At 39.0% G+C, this 19,515-nt stretch overlaps 1 protein-coding gene across 9 annotated transcripts in view; it reads left to right on the top strand.

Moving 5' to 3' along the window:
* Positions 1–19,515, top strand: part of NTRK2 (neurotrophic receptor tyrosine kinase 2) — a 208,383-nt gene that overhangs the window by 10,810 nt on the left and 178,058 nt on the right. For all 9 annotated transcript variants that reach the window (XR_003921867.1, XM_030004102.1, XM_030004101.1 and 6 more), the window contains exons 2-5: positions 6,622–6,696; positions 6,934–7,005; positions 14,097–14,165; positions 17,783–17,937. Coding sequence is in view for 8 of the 9 variants with exons in the window: in XM_030004102.1 (XP_029859962.1) it covers positions 6,622–6,696; positions 6,934–7,005; positions 14,097–14,165; positions 17,783–17,937 (371 nt within the window). In the remaining variant the exon portion in view is untranslated. The remainder of the gene's footprint in view (positions 1–6,621; positions 6,697–6,933; positions 7,006–14,096; positions 14,166–17,782; positions 17,938–19,515) is intronic.

Here is a 19,515-nt window from a genome sequence, read left to right as displayed (position 1 = left end):
TGCCTGGGAAAAAAAGAATTCAAAGGTTTTGACATCAACCAAGATGCTTTAATGTTTTGATTCACTGAAAGACCTGAAAAGATGTGTCTAAAGGATGGTTAGGATCAATCTTACTGCACTATTATGGAACTGATGTTTTGTCAGTCTCATTTGCATCAAGGCCAGTGACAGCTACAGAGGTGGTGTATGCAAATGCTGAAAAAGAGAGTGGTTGTGTTACTAGTCTCTGAAAAGTCATCACACTAGGTGACTCTATAGGAGAAAGAATTGTCACATGTATTTATTTGTATTTATTCATTCCTTAAAGATGTCCTTTCTTCCTAGCAAGCCAAATAATAATAAAAAATGTTAGTCTTACGTCTGCTTTCTGTCAAGAACTAATAAACAGCCACATTCATTGCTCTCCTTTTGTATGTTTATTTAATGCATGATTTTTTGTGTATATATTATAAAGGGTCAGTACAGCAATTTAAGCCCCTTCCTGTCAGTCTGCAGAGATTATTTCATACACAGTGGATGAAACGTGTTTTGTACATAAGTATAAGGTCAGTGATTAAGACATATCTTTTTGAATAAATAAGTTATTGTCTGGACAGCTGATACTTCTTTCTGACTATATCAAGGGATATCAACATTTCCCAAAAATCTTTGCTAAGGAAAAGCTAGACTATGGCTGTCACCTGTCCTCTGGAGAAATGTTAAAAATTGATGTCTTGGTGAAATATCAAATGTATGAACTTTATGGAGCTCAAGGGGGAGGACAGGTGTCTGAATGGAGAAAATAGGCAAATAAGCTTTGCATTCATTCTGGGGAAAGTAATTCTGAAGGTGGAGCTCGTCAAGGACATGAATCCCAAATCTGGAGAGCTGCATGAAATGTCTTGAGAGTTAGCTTGATTTGGTTTGCTGCTACTTGAAAAGAACAGAACAAACACCTTCAAGCCAAACCAGAGACATAAGTAAGCCCAAGAGTGCACTACATTTCATATTCCCATTTTCTAAATATAGTAACTGTTTTCTTAAATTCTGCATTGTGGTTATATTAATTTATTTTTAATTTTGCCTTAATGTTTACATACTGTCAGGAGTGAACTAAGGTTAGCTGGCAAACCATGGGCTTTCCGTTTCCCAGGGAGTTGCAGTCTTAAGTAAGAGTATGGATCCACTCCTGCAGTGTCAAAACAAGACTGGGATCTCCACTTAATTCCAGATTTCTCCTGCTTTAAACTGGTGGATTGGTGCTAATTGTTCGGGGTGATGGCTTTGGAGAAGCAATTCCCAATGGCATCTGCATGTACTACTAATTGGATACTACTAATTGGACAATCATAGCATCTTGACATGGAGCAGAATGTCTGACCCCACCCTCTCCTGGCAGTTGATGCAGCCACACATTGAGAACAGGGAATTCTTGAAGTTAACTGTGATCTGTGACCTTGGCCATGAGTTGCTAAGTTCCAGATCGCCCTGAACAGCGTGTTATCTGAATGTGGGATATACGTAGTGAAGAATTTGCTCCAAAAACAGGCATGCCTGTGGCTGTAAAGAAAGATCCCAGAGTTTATTATGTCAGCTCCAGAGCTGCTGTAGTAGCATGTGGAGAGCTACCTCCTGTAGTGTTCTGTGATTAATGGTTAAATACTCTAAATGGGAGACAAAAAAACCCTAAAGGATGAACTTAAGGAGCCTGTGATAGTGGCAATCAGTTTTCTACTCTTTGTGAAATACAAAATGATTCACAGTTTAAAAAAAAATGCCACCACAGCACTTCCTCAGAATTTGTCAGGAGACACCAGACAGCCAAGCAGTCGAGCACCAGTTTGTAAAATTGCTGAATGCCAGGTAAGTCCACAGTGGACTATCGTGACACACTGCCTCTTTGCTGAGTTACGGCATGCTCATTTCATAGTAGAAGTTCTGTTTCTAGAGGTTGGCCTCATGAAGTCTAGCAGTGATGGTATCAGACAGAGACAGTAAAATAGAATAAAATAATTGGAGTAAGGCTGTATATCTGTAGAGAACTTGTCACTTGTAGGTGTCTAGATCATGTTCATTGCTTACTGCTAGAGTTACCTTCCTAGGGTGAGCTTGGTCCTATGTACAAAGGTTTCTTGGTTGAGCAGAGATTGTACCATTGGTCCCTACATCTGTTTAAACCTGGCATTCCTGATATGCAGCATTGTGTAGCTCTATGTTTCATTTTCAAACTATGTGAGTTCATGCCCCTCGAGCATTATTTTAAATTCGGTTTCAGAGGGGCTGCAAATTAAACCCATTTGAATCTGCCAAGTTTCATCAAGTGTTGTGTCAAGCTTACAAATTCTGTATGAATTTGATGCATAACCATAAATCAGCCCAGGTGTGCTGAAAATGTCCGTAAGCTTTAGCATATCTTTTGATGAACTTCATTTGATATTTGAGTTTGTAAGAAAATACAGCACTAGGGAATTTTGCAGTGTTTAATTGTGGATGTTACCATAAAACTCTCACAGTAGTATAGACCCTAGTTGTAGGGACATATGTGACTTGTCATTAAATGGTAATTCATCTACTGACAGTTTAATGTCTGGACTGTGCTGCCTTTTTCCCGAAAGATCTGGTGAAAAAATAACTCAGAATAAAAAGTTTTCCTAAAGTTCAGAAACATTTCACCAGGGGATGTTTATTAATTTTCAGAACTTTTTTTCCTAGCCTTATGAATCAGGGCTAAGCATATAATTGATTTATTTTTTTGAGTGTTAAGAAAATATTTTTCCTGTAAAGGGGGTTTTCTGGCAAGAGAAATATTTCTGGAGCTGAATTACAGTGTTATTTGCTTGCATCTATGTTGTTAAGACTAGTGTGCACTAGTTTTCCAGCATGTCCTTATAGCTCCAGATGGTGTAGTATACCTTGAAATACATTAATCCAGAGAAAATAGAGTAAATCAAATATGTTTAGGGAGACACAGTTCTGCTGACCAGTTTTTTTCAGGTTAAGGAAAAGATGTGAAAGAGTGAAATACTTTTTTGAGCTGTTGAAGCACAAAAGAATCTGGACTGCTTTAAAGAGCAGAACCTGCTTCTCTTCATGCTCTTGAAGTTCAGAGGTTGCTTTACGGACATTATACAGACTGTATCCATAGTCTTTCACATGTGTAATAAACAGAAGTGAAGACCACCCTCTTAAAGGAGAACTTATTTGGAGGAGTTAAATCTTTTACCATAGGATTTTAAAATATCCTTTTCAGAATGTTGCAGAAGTGGTGAAGTACAAGTGTGTGACAGTACTCAATAGCTACTGAAGTGTGCTGAGATGAGTATGTTATTGTAGGTTGCAATGTGCAGTCAGTAGGTGTGTGATTCTGAATGCCTTTATTAGAATTAATCAGCAGTTTACAAAGGGGAGATGAAATTAAAGGTCTGAAAACAAATATTGTTTACTGACGACTCATTGAAGGAGAGACAAAATGCTATAGTATAATCAAGCGAATAGTATTGTAGACAGCTGAGGGTTTGGTTTAGAGGCAGCAGTTGGTGTTTGTGAGCTGATACTTGTGATCCGACTGGGTACTATCCAGCCAGGTTTTGGCGGCACTACGCTTTGCTGTGGTGTGCAGCGGGAGCTTCCAAGCTCCTCATGTGACTTTAGCCAGCCATGAGTCAGGATGTTTTTCTTCTGTGCTACAATAAAAAATGTTCAGTTAAAGAACAGGCTGGATATTCTTAAGGACAGGCAGGCAAATTGCATTTCTCAGCATCACCCACTGCAAGTTGGAGCTTTTAGAGTATTAATGTTTGATGATAAATAACATCAAAGTAGAGTAGTTGTGAAGAAGGTAAAAATAGTCTTCACTTAGAGAAGAGTTTTTATTTCAAAACTCCCTCTAAATTAAACAAAAGAACAGCTTCCCCTTGCAGTGTACAGCTACATCATCATTACTCCTTTCTTTCTCACTGATGTGAAATAGCTGCAAAGATTTAACTTTAAAAAAGATTTGTTAAGCAAGTAAGGAAGCATAGGAGAACCTGACCTGCTTGTGGTAATTTACATCTGTCTACTCTTCAGGGATTTCCAACTGTGTAAAATTTGCTTTACTGTCATGTTCTGTACTGAGAGGTTTTTTTTACAAATGTATTGCAGAGCAGTTATTGCTTTGACTTAGTCACACTTAGCCAAAATTTCTTCTGAGTCCCTACTCAAAATATGGTTATGGAAAATCAGTGGTTTCTTTTGGTTCTTTCAGTTAGGAATTGGAATCATAAATGATTCACCATAAAGAAACTAGTACTAGCTCAGAGTAAAGTATGCCTCCCTTGCTTTTCTTTTAAGGGATGCAATAAGAGATGGAAAGAAATGATAAGAAATTCATGCTGCTGCTTCTTCCCAAATATCATCCTTTTGGTTTGTTCCCTAATGGACCAACACTGATCTTTTTATATAGTTTGTGTGCTCATACTCAGATCTTAATCTGATGTAAATTGTGGTTGCTTCATTAACTTCAGTAGAGCTGAGCTCTTTTACGACTGGTTGAGGTTTACCACGGAATGTAATACAGGAGTGTATTTCTGTGCAACACTATACGTTATGTCAAGTTTTGTAGCTTCTCATAGTGGGAGGTTCTGGTTAAATGTTTTTATGATTAAAATTGCAATGTCAGATCTGGATTTGTGATAAATGTGTTTAAGTGATGGATCTGCATTCTGGCAGTGTTTGTCAGAGAGTTTTTTGATGGCTTAATCTTCAGCTAGTACAACTGGTCACTTAGTTCCTTTTATTCTACTCTTCTGAGTCTCTTCTCCCTCTGTTTCTCTGTCCATTTTCTTCAATTTCTGCTCTTTGTTCTCCCTATCTCTATCTGGTCTTGACAGGATTCTCGTTGGTTGAACACTGCAGACAGGATGAAGGTGTCTTTGATACCTCTTACATGACTTTATTTTTGCATGATGAGGTCCAAGTGACAGAGAAGGTGATAATTAAATCATGAGTTCTTCTCTAGGGCAGGTTCAGAGGAAGTACAATCATTCACTTGCAGGACTCTCAGGTGGAAGAATTGATAGTCTTTTATAAACTACTTAATCACTTTTACATGGTAAAATATGTAAAAAAACCCAGATTAATAAACTCCAACTGAGTAAATCAGATTGCCTTAAAAAATCCAAGGAAAGAACCACAAAATACGAAGGACTCTATTGTCTTGTAATGGGTGCACCATGTTAGTCTTATCCTAAGAAGCCCTGCAAAGCAGTCATTGATGTCATATGATGCTGTGGTAACATGTTTTGTCTAGCATCATGCATTGTCTTTTTCCTGCCCTTGTTCTTCCCAAGGGACAATGAATCCCATTAGGGGAATTTTTTTGCTTTTTCTGGTGCTCGGCAAGACCATAGCCTAAATCAGCATTGCAGCTTTGGAGGGAAGCTCAGCCCACCTCTTGGGATTCTCAAGCTTCTGTTGGGATGTGGGCACAGCGTGAATTTCCCTTAACACACCAGTTAAGGTAGATGGCTTGCCTTCGGGAAAGCAATATATCTTCTTTCCAATTCACCAGAATTCCCTTTAAATAAAAAAAAAATGCTTAAAATGAAGACAAGTTTTATTGTAGCAAAGAAAGACTCATTCTTTTTAGGAAAACCTGCAGCTTTGCTTAATTCTGGATGCTTATGAAAATACAAGTGAAACTCAGTTTCAATTTGTCTGTGACTGGGGTTATCTTTTGAAATGCATGGACTCTGTAGCAAGGCATCTCTTACATCAGGCTTACTTTTCTGCCCGTAATGTCAGTTGAATTGCAGTTTTGACCAATTTCTTCTTCCTAGACTGCATGAGTTGCACTGTGGAACTTTTTTTCTTGCTGCACAAGAGGTAACAGATTATATATCATCCCATGTATTATCTGTACAACATTTTAATGTTCAGTCTGTGGGATGTCACTGGTCATTCATAGATCTCGCATGGTAATAATACAAAAGACCAGCTTGCATGCCCACATACTTTGGGAGTTCAGGCAAATACTCATGCTATGTGAGTGGACTCAGTGCTTTGGTCTATTATGACAGTTTCTCTTCTCTTAATTTCCACTTGTGTATGTAATATAATCAAGTGTAGCCTCCCTTTCTTCTGTTTTCCTATTGCCACACCTTGTAAATAGAACTGAAACTACTTTGTGGCAGGGACAAAATCAGTTTAACAAGTGATTAAGTTAACAATATGAGAGAAAAGACTAGGGCAGTCTGATCCCCCCTCAATGTAAGTGGGGGTAACTCCACTGTCACCATTAAAGTTGGCCCTTTTGCTGTTGTGAAATGCATGAGGTAGGGAAGTGTGTCATGGAAAATGGTGATGCAGCTTCATTTACTGTGCCTTCAGGGTGACTTGCTTCCTTGATGAACGAGGCTTCATTTCCCCTGTGTAAAACTCAACTATTTCTCCTCTAGCCCTGTCCCACGAAGTACCATTTAAATGACGGGGAAGATTTTAAGAAGCACTTTCGCTCTGCAGATGTTCTAACTAGATCTTAGTGTTAATTGCAATAGGTCAACAATCACTGCTGACTTCCAGACATCAGTGCTTGATCTCTGAACAGTCAAAGCCATGGAAGTATTCACTTTCATACTTTTTTCTGTCTTGCTTTTTCAACAGTTACATCGCAAACCAGCAGAAATTAGAAAGTATCAATGACAACGAAGTTGGATTTTATGTTGGACTTAAAAATCTGTGAGTATATGGGATGCATATTTTATAAAGCTATTTTTTCTTTATTTCTTTTATAGAAGCATACAGAGACCTTATCAGAGTGTAGGCCTAACTTTGTGTGTTACAGAGGACAGTTGTAGATCTTGCGGTTCAGCCTAGTTGATATTTCATCCACATTCTTATTTTAACCATTACTACCATTATTCTTTCCATTGTATTTTAAATGAACTGTTCTAACAGTTTTATATACCTTCACAGGACTGTGGTGGATTCAGGCTTAAGGTTTGTGTCCCATCAGGCATTTGTGAAAAACGTCAACCTACAATACATGTGAGTAAGAACAGTGTCTGCCTTCTATGCCAAAACTGCCCAACTCACGTTAATTTATTTAACTGTTAATTTATTTCTCTCTTTTACCATTTCCTTCACAAAAAATGTTTTAACAGGACAGATTTAAAATGCTCTTCTCTCATTACTTGACCCTAAATAAGATATGTATGGTAAGGAACTGGCAGAACACAGGACATGTACGGTAAGGAACTGGCGGACCACAAGAACATAATGTTGGGTGGCAAAAAGACTGTCCAGTTTATTATCCTGTCTCTAACAATGGACTCTGGCTGTGTCTTTTGTGGTAAGTAGTATAGAACAAAGAGGGCCTCTCTCAGCTGAGTGAGTTGGTGCCAAGGGTATGATGTCCACACCGTGCATCACACTCAGTGACATGGGTTTGACTTTGGACTAGCTCTAGTCTGATTCAGTGGGCTGAACATGTTTTAGCAGCTAGAAGTGCATTTGGTCCATGCATGGAGCACATCTAACGTAATTTGACCAGTGTGCATACCCAGAGACTGTGGTGTGACTGTGAACTTAAGTCTTGGGGCTGATCAGAAGATTCACTTCAGAAGCTCATTCAAGATCCGAACTAATTTACCCAAATATAATATAAGAATATATGAGTGAGGTTACTTTCACACCCAAATGCCATTTGTGGTTCATGAACATCAGGAAGCAGAGTTGATGCCTGTGCAGCTTTTTGACTGTGTTTTTTCTAGATTACTTACAGTTTAGATTTAGCAAAGGCTGAACTGATCAAAGTTCTTTATAAAAGTACAGAGCAAAATGATCAGCTAAAATGAAAGGCTTTGTTTCTTTTTAATATAAGTACATGTCCCCAAAGGACTGTAGTGCCTTTTGGTGGGACAGACATGGAGCAGCTTGCTTTGCTACTTACAGGGAAAACTGTGGATCTAGTCCTATGTAACATTGAGATCTTGTGAGGGGCTCAGTTCCTCACAGGTACCGTGTTTTAGCCAAGTACTAAAGTGTGTGTTTAAGTCCATCCATCTTTGTTAGATATATTTATCACTTAATTAAACCCTTTGCTTTTATTAAAGTCCTAATCAGATCAAGAAGACATAAGGCCAAGCCTCAGGCTTGTAAGCTAAATGCTTCCTTGTAATATGGAAGAATTGTTGAATTGAGCTTAGGACTGATTGCTTTGTTAATAAAATGGACTCACTTTCTGCACCTGTGTTTTCCAAGGAATAGCAATTAATTTCTGTAAGGAAGTGGATGTGAATGTCCATATCTGCCTAAGCAGTAACTGCTGTCCTTAATGTGGAACAGTCACCGGAGGAGTGTGAACCAGATCTTGTCGGCCTATGAGGCTTACATATTACTTCATATAGTCATTAATAAAGTAAATAGCTTTTAACTGTAATCGGTTGGTGATATAAGGGAAGTATCTTCTAGAGTGAATTAATGTGTTTACCTGTGTAACAATTGCTCAGTGAATTATGGTTGTAAAAGATGAAGTTCCCTAAAACCAAGTGCATATGCCCTGGCTGTGGAAATGCTCAATAAGAACTTACTGGCTGAGAGGCATATTTACAGAGAAACATTTAGCAGCTGTGCGGGGACAGAATCTCAGCATGATGCAGCAGAACAAAGCAAATTCAGTCTGTGATCAAAAGTAATTTTGTGTTAGACTTTTGCATCTTTTCCCCATTACATTAGCCCCTGGGAAGGCATCTATCGTAATACTGTATACAGATTAGGACACCGAATCTACTCATCTAGAAAGATATTACAGAGAAGAGCAACAGAGCTATAAGGAGTTTGTAAAGCAAATAATTTAAGGAGACTCAGAGGCTGAGTATGTTCAGTCCGATAGAGAGAAGACTGAATAGTAACATACATCTTCTTATCTTTAAAAGAATAGCAATTACGATGAGGAGAACAATCAGTTTTCTCCATGACCATGAGTACAGAGCGAAAAATAATGAGTTTAATTTGGAGCAAGGTAAATGGATGTTTGGAAGAGCTTCCCAGCTGTATGGGCAAGTACACGCTGCAAAAGGTAACTAAGACAATTGGTGGGATCCTCTTCATAGTCTTTTTTGCCTGGTTCCTTAAGAAAAGGAGGTTCATGCAGTCAGAAAGTGTCTTTGTCCCCAGTGGTTGATTCTAACCAAAACTTACACAGGTAAACAGGTTTTCTGAAAACTGACCACTGGACAGGACAGGGAGACCCTATTAGAGTTCCCACTTAAGGGAGAAGTATCGTGCTTATATGTCCTGTTAGGCACTAGAGAATCCATGTGGACAAGATGTCTTTAAAATACTTAAGCTACAGGAAAAGCTTCAACTGGAGCACACAATAAAACATGGAATACATATCTGTTGGTATGCAGGCTTTATTAGAACTCTAGTTCATGAAACTGCTTGTTAGAAACAAATTAAGGTGACTGACATCTGTTACGTTGATGTACATGGAATCCCAATCCAGAATACTTAACGTTATGAACCAGGGGCTTATCTGGTCTCATACTGTGTTTTCTTTTGGTGGGGAATTAGTAATCTTAGCAGACACAGGATAAGCCCAGATAAGACTGAAAATATTAAGTGGCACCACCTTCTCTATATATATGTGACAAAGCAGTTAGTATGGAGACATTTTTTGCCTAGGCTGATCTATTATCCCTGCAAAAAATGCATTTGTTTGTTTCCGCTGGGAAGTCTTGCTGCATGTTAAAATGTTTCTGGAAACCCTGGTGAATCATTGCTTGTTGTCATCAGCAATAAAACTCCTGTTGACTGCACTGGGAAGGAACTGCAGATGCTGTTGTGGTTGTGACAGTGAAAACTATTAAGTGCTGAAATCATTTCACTTTGCACGAATAGCCTCCGAGTACAGGTCTTTGAGGAGTCTTGCATTTTATTTTAAAACATCAGTTTGTTACTATCCCATAAAGAAAACAAAACCTATTTTTGTGATACTATTACAGTTTTCTTTTCCTTCTGTGAAACACCTTTTAATGTAGTTAAGAAGCTTTATTACAAGAATATAGCATTTATTTTATGAATCATATAAGAATATAGAATTATAAGGAACTTATTAACACATATTTCCTTAAGCCTTTTCTTTGTCATTACCTTCTTTTCTCAGCCAAACTTCTGTAGCCCAAATATCTTTCTAAAGTTATGTATGATGACAAGACTTGAGTAATAATATAAACAATAGAAGGATAAATGCTCCAATAGATACCACTTAAATGTAATTAATAGCCTTGCTCATCTAATTCTGCTATTCTCATTGACCTCAGACTCAAATTAGTCAACAGACACATTTAGCAAGCTATTAAACAGTCCTAGTTTAGTAGTGCTGTAATTTATAAAATCATCTACTGCTAAAAATAATTTTAATAGACCTGATTAATACACATGCATGGTATTCTGTCAATACCTTTAAATACAGAAATAAATTTCACAGCAAGTGCATTATTTCCTAAAACATTAAAAAATAGTTACTGTTATGTACTAGGCTGTGTATAATTGTATTGCTGAATCATAGATTTGTGAGTGTAGTATACATAAAACTCTAGGTATTAAGATGTGTTTGTCTTTCTACACTGTTCAGGTTTAGGGAAGGCAACCAAATGAAACCATTTGAGACCTTGCAGCAGATTTTCCCTTGCTTGCACACAGGGCTGGCTCCAGCCATAGGCAGAGCAGACAGTTGCCTGTGGAGGGAGACAGAGAGTAGCAAAATGGCCATTTCTTCACCTCTTCCCCCCAGTACTTAAATCTGTTCCATCCTCTTCCTTCCTGCCTCCCCTTGTCAGGAGTGGTGTAGATGGTAGAGCTGTGCCTGTGTTGCTAGCTGTGTGAATATTTTTGCAGCTTCTCAGGCTGCTTTTGCACTCCTCACATTGCCACAGGTTTGCTTTTAGCTGAATTAGGGCTAGCAAGTTTAAAGTGAGCTTGATATTCATATGTAAAGTACGGGCACGCTTTTGACTGAATTTGGGTCCTATCCTTAGGTATAGCTTTGGAGCCAGGCTCTGTACTCCAGACTTTTTTTTTTTTTTTTTAGAAAAAAAGGCTTTAGAACCCCAGATGGATCTTCTTTGGGCTGCTCACCATGATCTTTTTATGTGTAGTTGAATTGGGGAACTAATTTGTATTCTCATTCCATGGAAGTGGAAGTGTGGTCCTTAACTACTCCATAATAAGCTTGGTAGTGATTTTTTCACTTAACATGGATTAAAGAGACTGCAGCAGGCATCTCTATAATCAATATAAAGTGCTCAATTTCTGAAAAAAAATATATAACAGTAAATTTACTGTCAAAGTATAGTTTAAGGTAATAAATCAATAACAGTGGTCTGAAAAATTTTTGTTGAATTACTTGCCAACTTGAAAAACCTTAAGGTGCTAAACTACGTGGGAGGAAAGGCTACAGTCTTGGAAGCACTAAATGTTTCAACCCGTGATTGAGAATATAGACACAGAAATTTTTAATTACTTTTCTTACTGTTCTTACTTCCCTTTCCTGGTGTGTATCAAGCACAACTGGTAAAAATCTGAAAACACAATTAAAACTATCAAGGTGCTTTTGGTTTTTCGAAACTGGAGTTGTTAAAATAATGACTCCTTATTCTTTTGATAGTTTTACTTAAATTATCAGTCCCCTTTTTTCACTGGCTCACATGGAATCATTGATACCTGCACAAGGTGTTCAGACGGTAACATACCTGGTGACAGTTGGGCAGTAAGTCTGGCTCACGAATCTAAGCAAGGGCTATTCTACTGCCTAAAGGTTTGCAGTAATCCTCCAAAAGCAATGACTGGCCTGAGGCTAAATGACAAGAAGCTATAGCTATGGCAGCACCTGATTCTCACAGTCTGCTCTCTGATAGAGTTCATAGCTCTGAAGCAGGCAGCTCGGCACCTCATGAAGAGATAGGATGAGTTAAATGACCATGAGTAAGTCGAGCAAGGAAACATGTAAGCAGCCAGGAGGAAATCCATAGGAAAAATGGGACTTCAGTCCTGCTTGTGAAGTAGGTGGGCTGTTATGCCCATGCTGGGTGACTAACAGCAAACAATCTCCCAGAGTCAGTCTTTATGTTTTTAAGATATTCTTGAAAATTTTATTTTTAAGATTTTATCTTCTTAAGAGAAAGAAGAGAGAAATACCATCTCATAGGATGGCTGGGGCTCTTACATAAGATGTTTGAGGCCCATTTTCAGATCTGTATTGTGATACTTCAGGGTTTAGAAGGTGTTGGTGGTAGAGGGTTTGAAATCTGCCTTGATTTGCCTTGGTCTGGAATCAGAGTTTGAGCCTGGCTCTCCCGTTAGGGTGCCAGGGAAGAGCATACAAAATGAAGTGGCTTCAGCTCAACAGAGATTTCCCTGAGGAAGCCACTGTCTGATGGTTAGGGAGTCCTCCTGGTATGGAAGAGCAGGGTCCTCTGCTGTGTGGAAACCAGGATTCAAACCTGGTTGTCACACGACCTGGAATATGTTGCCTCCTACTAGAGTGGTGAGTGGCATGGGTACCTATCTGCAGGTAGAACCCACTGTATATCTGGTTGTCTTGTGGAAAAGGTAGGATTTAGTTGCTGTGCAGGTAAAAGAAACAGGTGCATGCCTTCTTTGGTAATACCACAGGGGCATCCGCATGTGCTGCTTGGCAGTGTCAGAACCAGAGGGGTTCTCCTGCATGGCAGGTGAAGAATTGTCCATGGAAGGATGGGGTTTGATGGGCTTCATGTTGCCTCAGTGCTGGAGACAAAAGCCCAAGTCTGTGTAAGGATTTAACTTCTTTCTTTCAACCTCCCAACATATGGCTTATACATATTAGGGAAAAAATCATAGTGGCAGTTTTTACTTATAACACAACTTCTGTCCTACATGCGAATTGTACTTTAATTTTGATATATCTGATCAGGGTACACGAGATGTTTCCACCAGCATCTACTGTAGGGCAGCTCAGTTGACCTGAGTAATGAAACAGTAGCTCACCCATTTTGTTCTCACACATTAGGACCAGTCAATTTCTAAACTTCAGGCTGTTGTTTGCCACAAGGAATCAACGAGGAAATACAGTAAATAAAATCTCTCACAGATTCTTTTTTCAACATTTGTAGAAGATCCAACTTGTAATTTCTCTGAAAATTATCTCATACTCAGAGATCAAGGGCTGAAAGTAGGGGAAGTAAACACTGTGTTTTTTAGTCAGGGAAAAAAAAAAAGAGGTTTAATCCCTAGTTTTAAATGCTATGCAACTTAAAATATGGAGCCCCTATGGCACCTCTATAATACCACATAAAACTCATGGGGTATTTTGGCTCATAATGCTGATTTGCACTACACTACTGGCAGTTTTACAGTTTACTGCTCTCACTATCTTTAATTTGTGGACTGATAAGACTATAGAAAACCAGCATTATTTTCCTTTGAGGTGGAGAAAGCATTTTTGTAAACCTGGGAGGGGAGGAGCATTTCTGATTCCGATGAGCATTTCTTTGCTCTGCATAATGGGAGAGGACCTTTCACTTAATTACCACTGGAAACTGTAAATGCTTAATTGACATAAAAAAGCCCAATATAGGCATTTTACATTTTTGCTTTTGATCTTTCCTGTGGGTGCATATTGCACATGTAATCTGAAAAGAATAACTAAAAGTCTCTGATGTGGATGTGTGCTAGCATGTGAGGAGGGCTTATGTGAGTACAGAGTTTGGTGCAGTATCAAAGAAAGGGATACAACCATTTCACTTATGAATATATTAAGCATATAATTAACACCTGGACTTTATATAATACTTGTGAAACACAATTAAATCTGCTGATTTTCTGTAATGAACACAAGTGCTTTAAGTGAAAATATTGATCCCTGCTGAGTTTGATTTTGAATGTATTTGACTTAAGATGCAGACTGGATTCAAATCCTTGAAACCCATCAAACCATAAAATGAGACTGAGCACCACTTCTTTACAACTGAAATCAAAGGAATAAGGGGTTTTTGAGCTGGTTTGAGTTCTTAATTTTTTTAAGAAACACAAACTGTATTTTCAGTGTAAGAAGAAACAATTCTAATTAATACAATTTTTCTGTTTTCCCATAGCAATTTATCCAGAAACAAGCTCTCAAGTTTGTCCAAGAAGCCTTTTCGCCATCTGGGTTTGACTGACCTGTAAGTTGTCATTTTTTAAAATAAAGTTTATTTATGGCTCAATGAAAGAATAGGACTTTGAAGTTTATTCTGTTAAAGCTACAGGTCCATCAAAGATTAGAAATTAAATTCTGACCCAAAGAAAGCAGCAATGCTGGACACTTAAATACAGAGAGATTTTCATTCCAGGGCTTCAAGAACGTCAAGTGTATCTTTTAAAACAATGTAGAGGTCAAAATAGCTTCTTCCCTTCAGCTTTGAAATATTTTATTGTGAGATTACTTCACACAAAACTACTGGTGTTTGTATTAAATATTTGAGCTAGTGGAAATACAGCCTTCTACATATCTTCAAATGAAGCCTCTCTCTCGTATTCTTATATTGGCCCCACAGCTGCTATGCTTGTGGTTGGCTATTGAAGAATATTTTTATTTTCTCAAATTCTCTGAGTTGCATTGTGCTTTACATAATGGTAATGAAGCACTGGTAAACGTGTATTTGTTGATTGTTTCAATATTACATTTTTATCCTCTGTTCCATCAAGCAGAATTTCTGTATTGGTATACATTCCAAAATTTTGGTCTTCTTGTGCATTCTTTGCTAATATGTGGGACTGCAGAGAGCCTGCAGGAGCTTTGGTAGGGCTGGGGCTGCAGAGGACGGGGAGATTGCTCTCCCAGAGCTCCAAGCAGAGTCAGAAGTTGTCCAAAATGCCATTCCAACTATTGCAACACCAGCCTTGCAATCCTCAACCTCTTCCGATGAACGTCAGCATGTGAGAAATGAAATGAGCAAATCCCAGTGCCACAAAAAGAGGTTATGCCCCTTAGGTATGTTTTGTTGATACTTAAGTTGGTATAATCACTTTCTTCACAGCCCAGGGAACATTGCTCACTGGAATTTTCTTTCATAACTTGGCGGTCGCCAAGCACTCTGATGGAGAGACTGCTTAGTTGCAGAGCACTGACATTTCTTTATGCCCTGAATAGGTCTGTTGGTTCTGAAGTCCCTGTTTCTTCATGTGCTGTATCTAGTCCCTGCCAAAAAGCCAGTGTTAGTGCATACTTAGCTGTAGGTTCTATGTTTTGTAGTTGTCATGACCTCAAAAAAATAGATACAGGACTCAGACCAGTGCACAGTGTGGAGCTTGGGCTTCTCCTAATTTTTCTAAGCAGTTAGTGGAGAAATGGAGTCATCTTTGCCCCTCTCCCAGGGTTGCAGAAATGTAAGAGTGGGTATGCTCTAGCTTAGGATGTGTACAAAAAAGGAAATGACTGTAATTTTGAAGGCATACTCTGCTCCCAGTTTCTTGGAGTTTGCTGCCACTAACAGGTTTATTCCAGAGCACAACTCAAGCCACTCCTGAATCTCTCCATCTCAGGCGAACAGCGTCCTTTAGGCTGTGGGTGGAGTGAGTACTTGCGAAGACTTTGAAGAGTGACTTCAATGTTGCTGATCTTTCTGAAGAAGTTGGTTTGCTCCTGGGCAGAAGGAAGTAAAAAAGGATTTGAGACAGAGTGTGAGAGAATCAAATGTTAAGATATGTGATGGGAATTATGGAAGTGAGGTTTAATAATGCACTTGGAGGCAAAACAACTGGCTGATGTGAATTAGGAGTCAATATGTTTGTGTTGGACTACCACAGTGGGAACAATGGCCATTCAGTGTCATGGTAGTAGAAGCAGAGGAAGGGTGCTGGGAGTGAGCCAGACATGGGAAAAATGGATGGCGTGAAGGTTAAGCCTAAAGTAAAGTACCTAAAGTATTTGAGGTATGGAGGCAATGTGTGATGAGGGACAAGTTGAGAGAGAGAGAGAGGATACAAAATTGAAGTAGAGTGTTACGGGCTTAGGAAAGAGTTGGAGTGTAGGGATAGAAGAACTAAAGTTATGCAAACAGAGATTGCTATGAATTGAGCTAAACAGACGTGGGGCAAGTGAGGGAAAGAAAATGGGGGGAAGAAAGCAGAGCCTGAAGGGAGGAAAAACAGTGACAATATTAGTATCAATTGAACAATTCTGTTGATAAGTGGCTAATACATAGCTGGAAAATCAGAGAGAGGAGAGAAGGAAGAGTATTGGAAGGGGAATCCGAGAGAATGATGCCATAAATAGCTTCTGAGGAGATTCCTCTAAATCTAACAAACAAGTGTCCTGTTGTTAGCACTCTTGTAAATCAAAACATAAAGGGATGAAAAGTTCTGGATATGGTGAAGTAGGAGATATTCACCAGGTATTGTAGAGAAAGAGATGCTGCTTTGAAAGGCTTCTTTTTTTAGAACAAACTGTAGCTGCAGCTTTAAAATTACGGCAAACAAGATAAAGACACATAATTTGTTTTTACTAGGTCAGATTCTTTCTTCCACACAAGTGTATGTGGAGGGCCATCATGCCTCTATCCAGTATACTGCCTATGATGTGCCTAACAGCCTTGGTGGGTTTAACACAAAATAAAACAGTGGAAAAAAAGGACTGCTCAGCCACTGGTCAAGCAAAATTTCTCTTTTACAGGGAAATTAGACGATGAAACAGAATATGGGAAGTAAATCTTGCTACTTTGAAAATGCATGTTGTAGGTTTTGACCCAAGGGATCTTAATATTCATACCCTGTCTTGCACAAGCAATTCTTGTCCACGCTGTGGTGGTGTTAAAGTCCAGCAGATGACTTCTGTGAATACACATTGGTCCTTCAGAGACTTGTGAGAATGATCCCTGCAGCTGTTAATCCTCAGAGAACTGCAGATGGCTTTTGGGGGAACAGGTTGCAGCTCTGAGGAGCTGAGTGTTTCTTGATTTGCACACTTCCAAGTCCTCAGGAGGCATTTATGAGCATAGATTCTGTGAGCAACCTACGTTTGGTTTCTGTACATTGAAAATACCTGTGAAATTTTAAGAACAGTGGTTCTACTTGTAATGAGATGCCTTAAACAGTCACTTGCACATGCTTTATTGGATCTCATCTGTGCTCGTAGGAGAAAAAATAGCACTGGGCCACTTAATGTAGACATTGGGATGTTCCTGTTCATATTTTATTTGGACATTATTACATTACATTGTTGTGTAGTTTTATTAAATTTTAAAACTAGAATTTGCTAAGTTTGCTAACCTGTGGCTTAAATTCCATGCAGCATACCATATAGGTAGGTGATATGTTTCTGTTTCAGGGCCATTTTTTCAGTTAGTGTTTCTTCATGGCATTACCTTGGGTTTTACTGTGAGATTTTCTAGAGTGTTGTGGCAGATGAATTTTGAAGGTTAGGTAAAATACTTTTTTATGATTAGAGTTTGTTAGAGCTTGCTTATAGTCCATGACTGTTTGGCTCTATAAAAAATTTACCACTTAACAGCAATAAACCTTTTCTGGAGTGGTCTTTCTGAGATAGCTGAGCAGAGAGTCAAGTGTAGAAGAGAGGAATTCTGATCTCTGCTTGACTCTTATGAAATAAAATGGAGCACCGTTATCCACTTGCAGCTTGCATTGCACTGAGGTTACTAAGGTTGCATTCCTTATCCTTCTTAACTAGAGGGTTCAACTTCTACTTTCACCCAGATGAGTGCTTGGAGTCCCCCTGCCCCCATTTTGTTCTACATGCATGACACATTCTGCATTCTAAATAAATTGGTTTTTTTTGCTATAGGATATTGCTGGACAATCCATTCAAGTGTTCCTGTGAAATTATGTGGATCAAGAAATTTCAGGAGACCAAGTTCTACAGAGAAACTCGGGATTTATATTGCATAGATGACAACACCAAGAGGACAGCCTTGCTGGATATGAAGGTCCCAAACTGCGGTAATACTCTTTTAACATAAAGTTCTTACTAAGATATTGTGAGAAAGGAAAAATAAACATGCTTTTTGACAAGATACTTATCAAGATGACAACAGTGCTGATAAAGGAAAAGGTTTCAGTGGAGATATTAACCACTCACCAGTCTTTCATGCCACATGGAATAATTTTGGGAGCTTCACATAAAGCCTTTTTTTTGCCTTGAACCTTTAAAAACATACTGTTATTCAAGTGCAGGAAAACGGAACACCGATTATAGGAAACACCCATGAATTATATAACATGTGTGTGCCTTTGTTAAATTCAATAGTAGTGCTTCCAAGCTGAACAGACACAAGATTTTGCTTCCTTGAAATTTTTTTCAGATATCTGAGGTTAATGAAGTCTTTCTTTTCCTTCAAAAATACAAACTCTACTGCTAAGACTACAGGAAGGAAATTCAGAAAAAATGCCTGCTAATAGAGACAAATTAGCGATAGCTCTGTTCTTCACATAGATAAAACTCTACTGACTTCACTTGTAAAGGCTATGGAAAGAAGTCATAACAAGTTTAAGTCTGTAGCATTTTGCAGGATATTGTTTTCAGTTAAGTTACTTGGATCTGGAGATAGTGGAAAAATGATCTAACAATAAGGCCATCCCCTTACTTTTTTTGTATACAACTTTGCTTTGGTCCTGGGACAGCTGATGAAGGGTTTCACCCACTAGTTGAAGAGATTTCTCCTCCTCTGTGTATGAGGGACAGAGGCCAGGTGTTTCTGACATGACATGAGACCTGCCCCGCAGCAGGCAGGAGAAGGAAAGGGAGCAAGGGTTTCCTCTTGGAGGACTGATTTGGATTGGGAAAGCTGTAAGCGAAGGTGAATGTCAGGAGGAACACAGAAATGATACCTTTTCTCCTTCCACGTTTGCCCATTGAGTGTCCTTTTTTCCACTGCCCATATGGAGGGTGTGACACCCTCTGATAGCAGCCACCAGCGAGGAACAGCCACAGAGGGGACCTGCTGCAGACCCAACATGTGTGGCATTTAATGGCAGTAATGTGTTTTATGGCCATATATCATGCTGTTGGTCTTGTGGCCAGCTTCCTCCTGGGGCCAGGTGTGGTGGTGTGTTCACGACAAAAATGATGCTAGTGTCTGGTGCGATCAAAAAAAAAAGCAACCTGTTTAGGCTAGGTGGTCTTGTGAGCTTCATAGTTGGTCTTGTGTGCTGCAGGATCTGATTTACCTGACGCGGGAAATGATACTGAGTTGAGCTAAATTGACCTGACTGGCTGCTCCGGCTGGATGGACTAGAAGGTATATTCATCTGCCAGGTGTTGAAAGGTCTCCTGGTGGTCTGAGATCAATTAGTACAAACCAGGAACTCCAGCATAGTATTTTGTAACAGTCTTGGCTGGCACATCTAGAAGCTACCAGGTAGCTAGGATTTTTGTTTGAAAACTTCTGATGTTAAATACCCAGAATTAAACCTATGACACATTATTTCTTTCCCCTGAGTTCTTGACCATCTGCAGTCACAATAGACTTGTCTCTGAGCTCTTGATGCTGTGCAGGTGCCTGTGTGTGTATGCATGCA

This window comes from Aquila chrysaetos, chromosome Z (assembly GCF_900496995.4).
Source record: "Aquila chrysaetos chrysaetos chromosome Z, bAquChr1.4, whole genome shotgun sequence".
Taxonomy (NCBI): domain Eukaryota; kingdom Metazoa; phylum Chordata; class Aves; order Accipitriformes; family Accipitridae; genus Aquila; species Aquila chrysaetos.
This window is presented reverse-complemented; position numbering and strand designations above follow the sequence as displayed.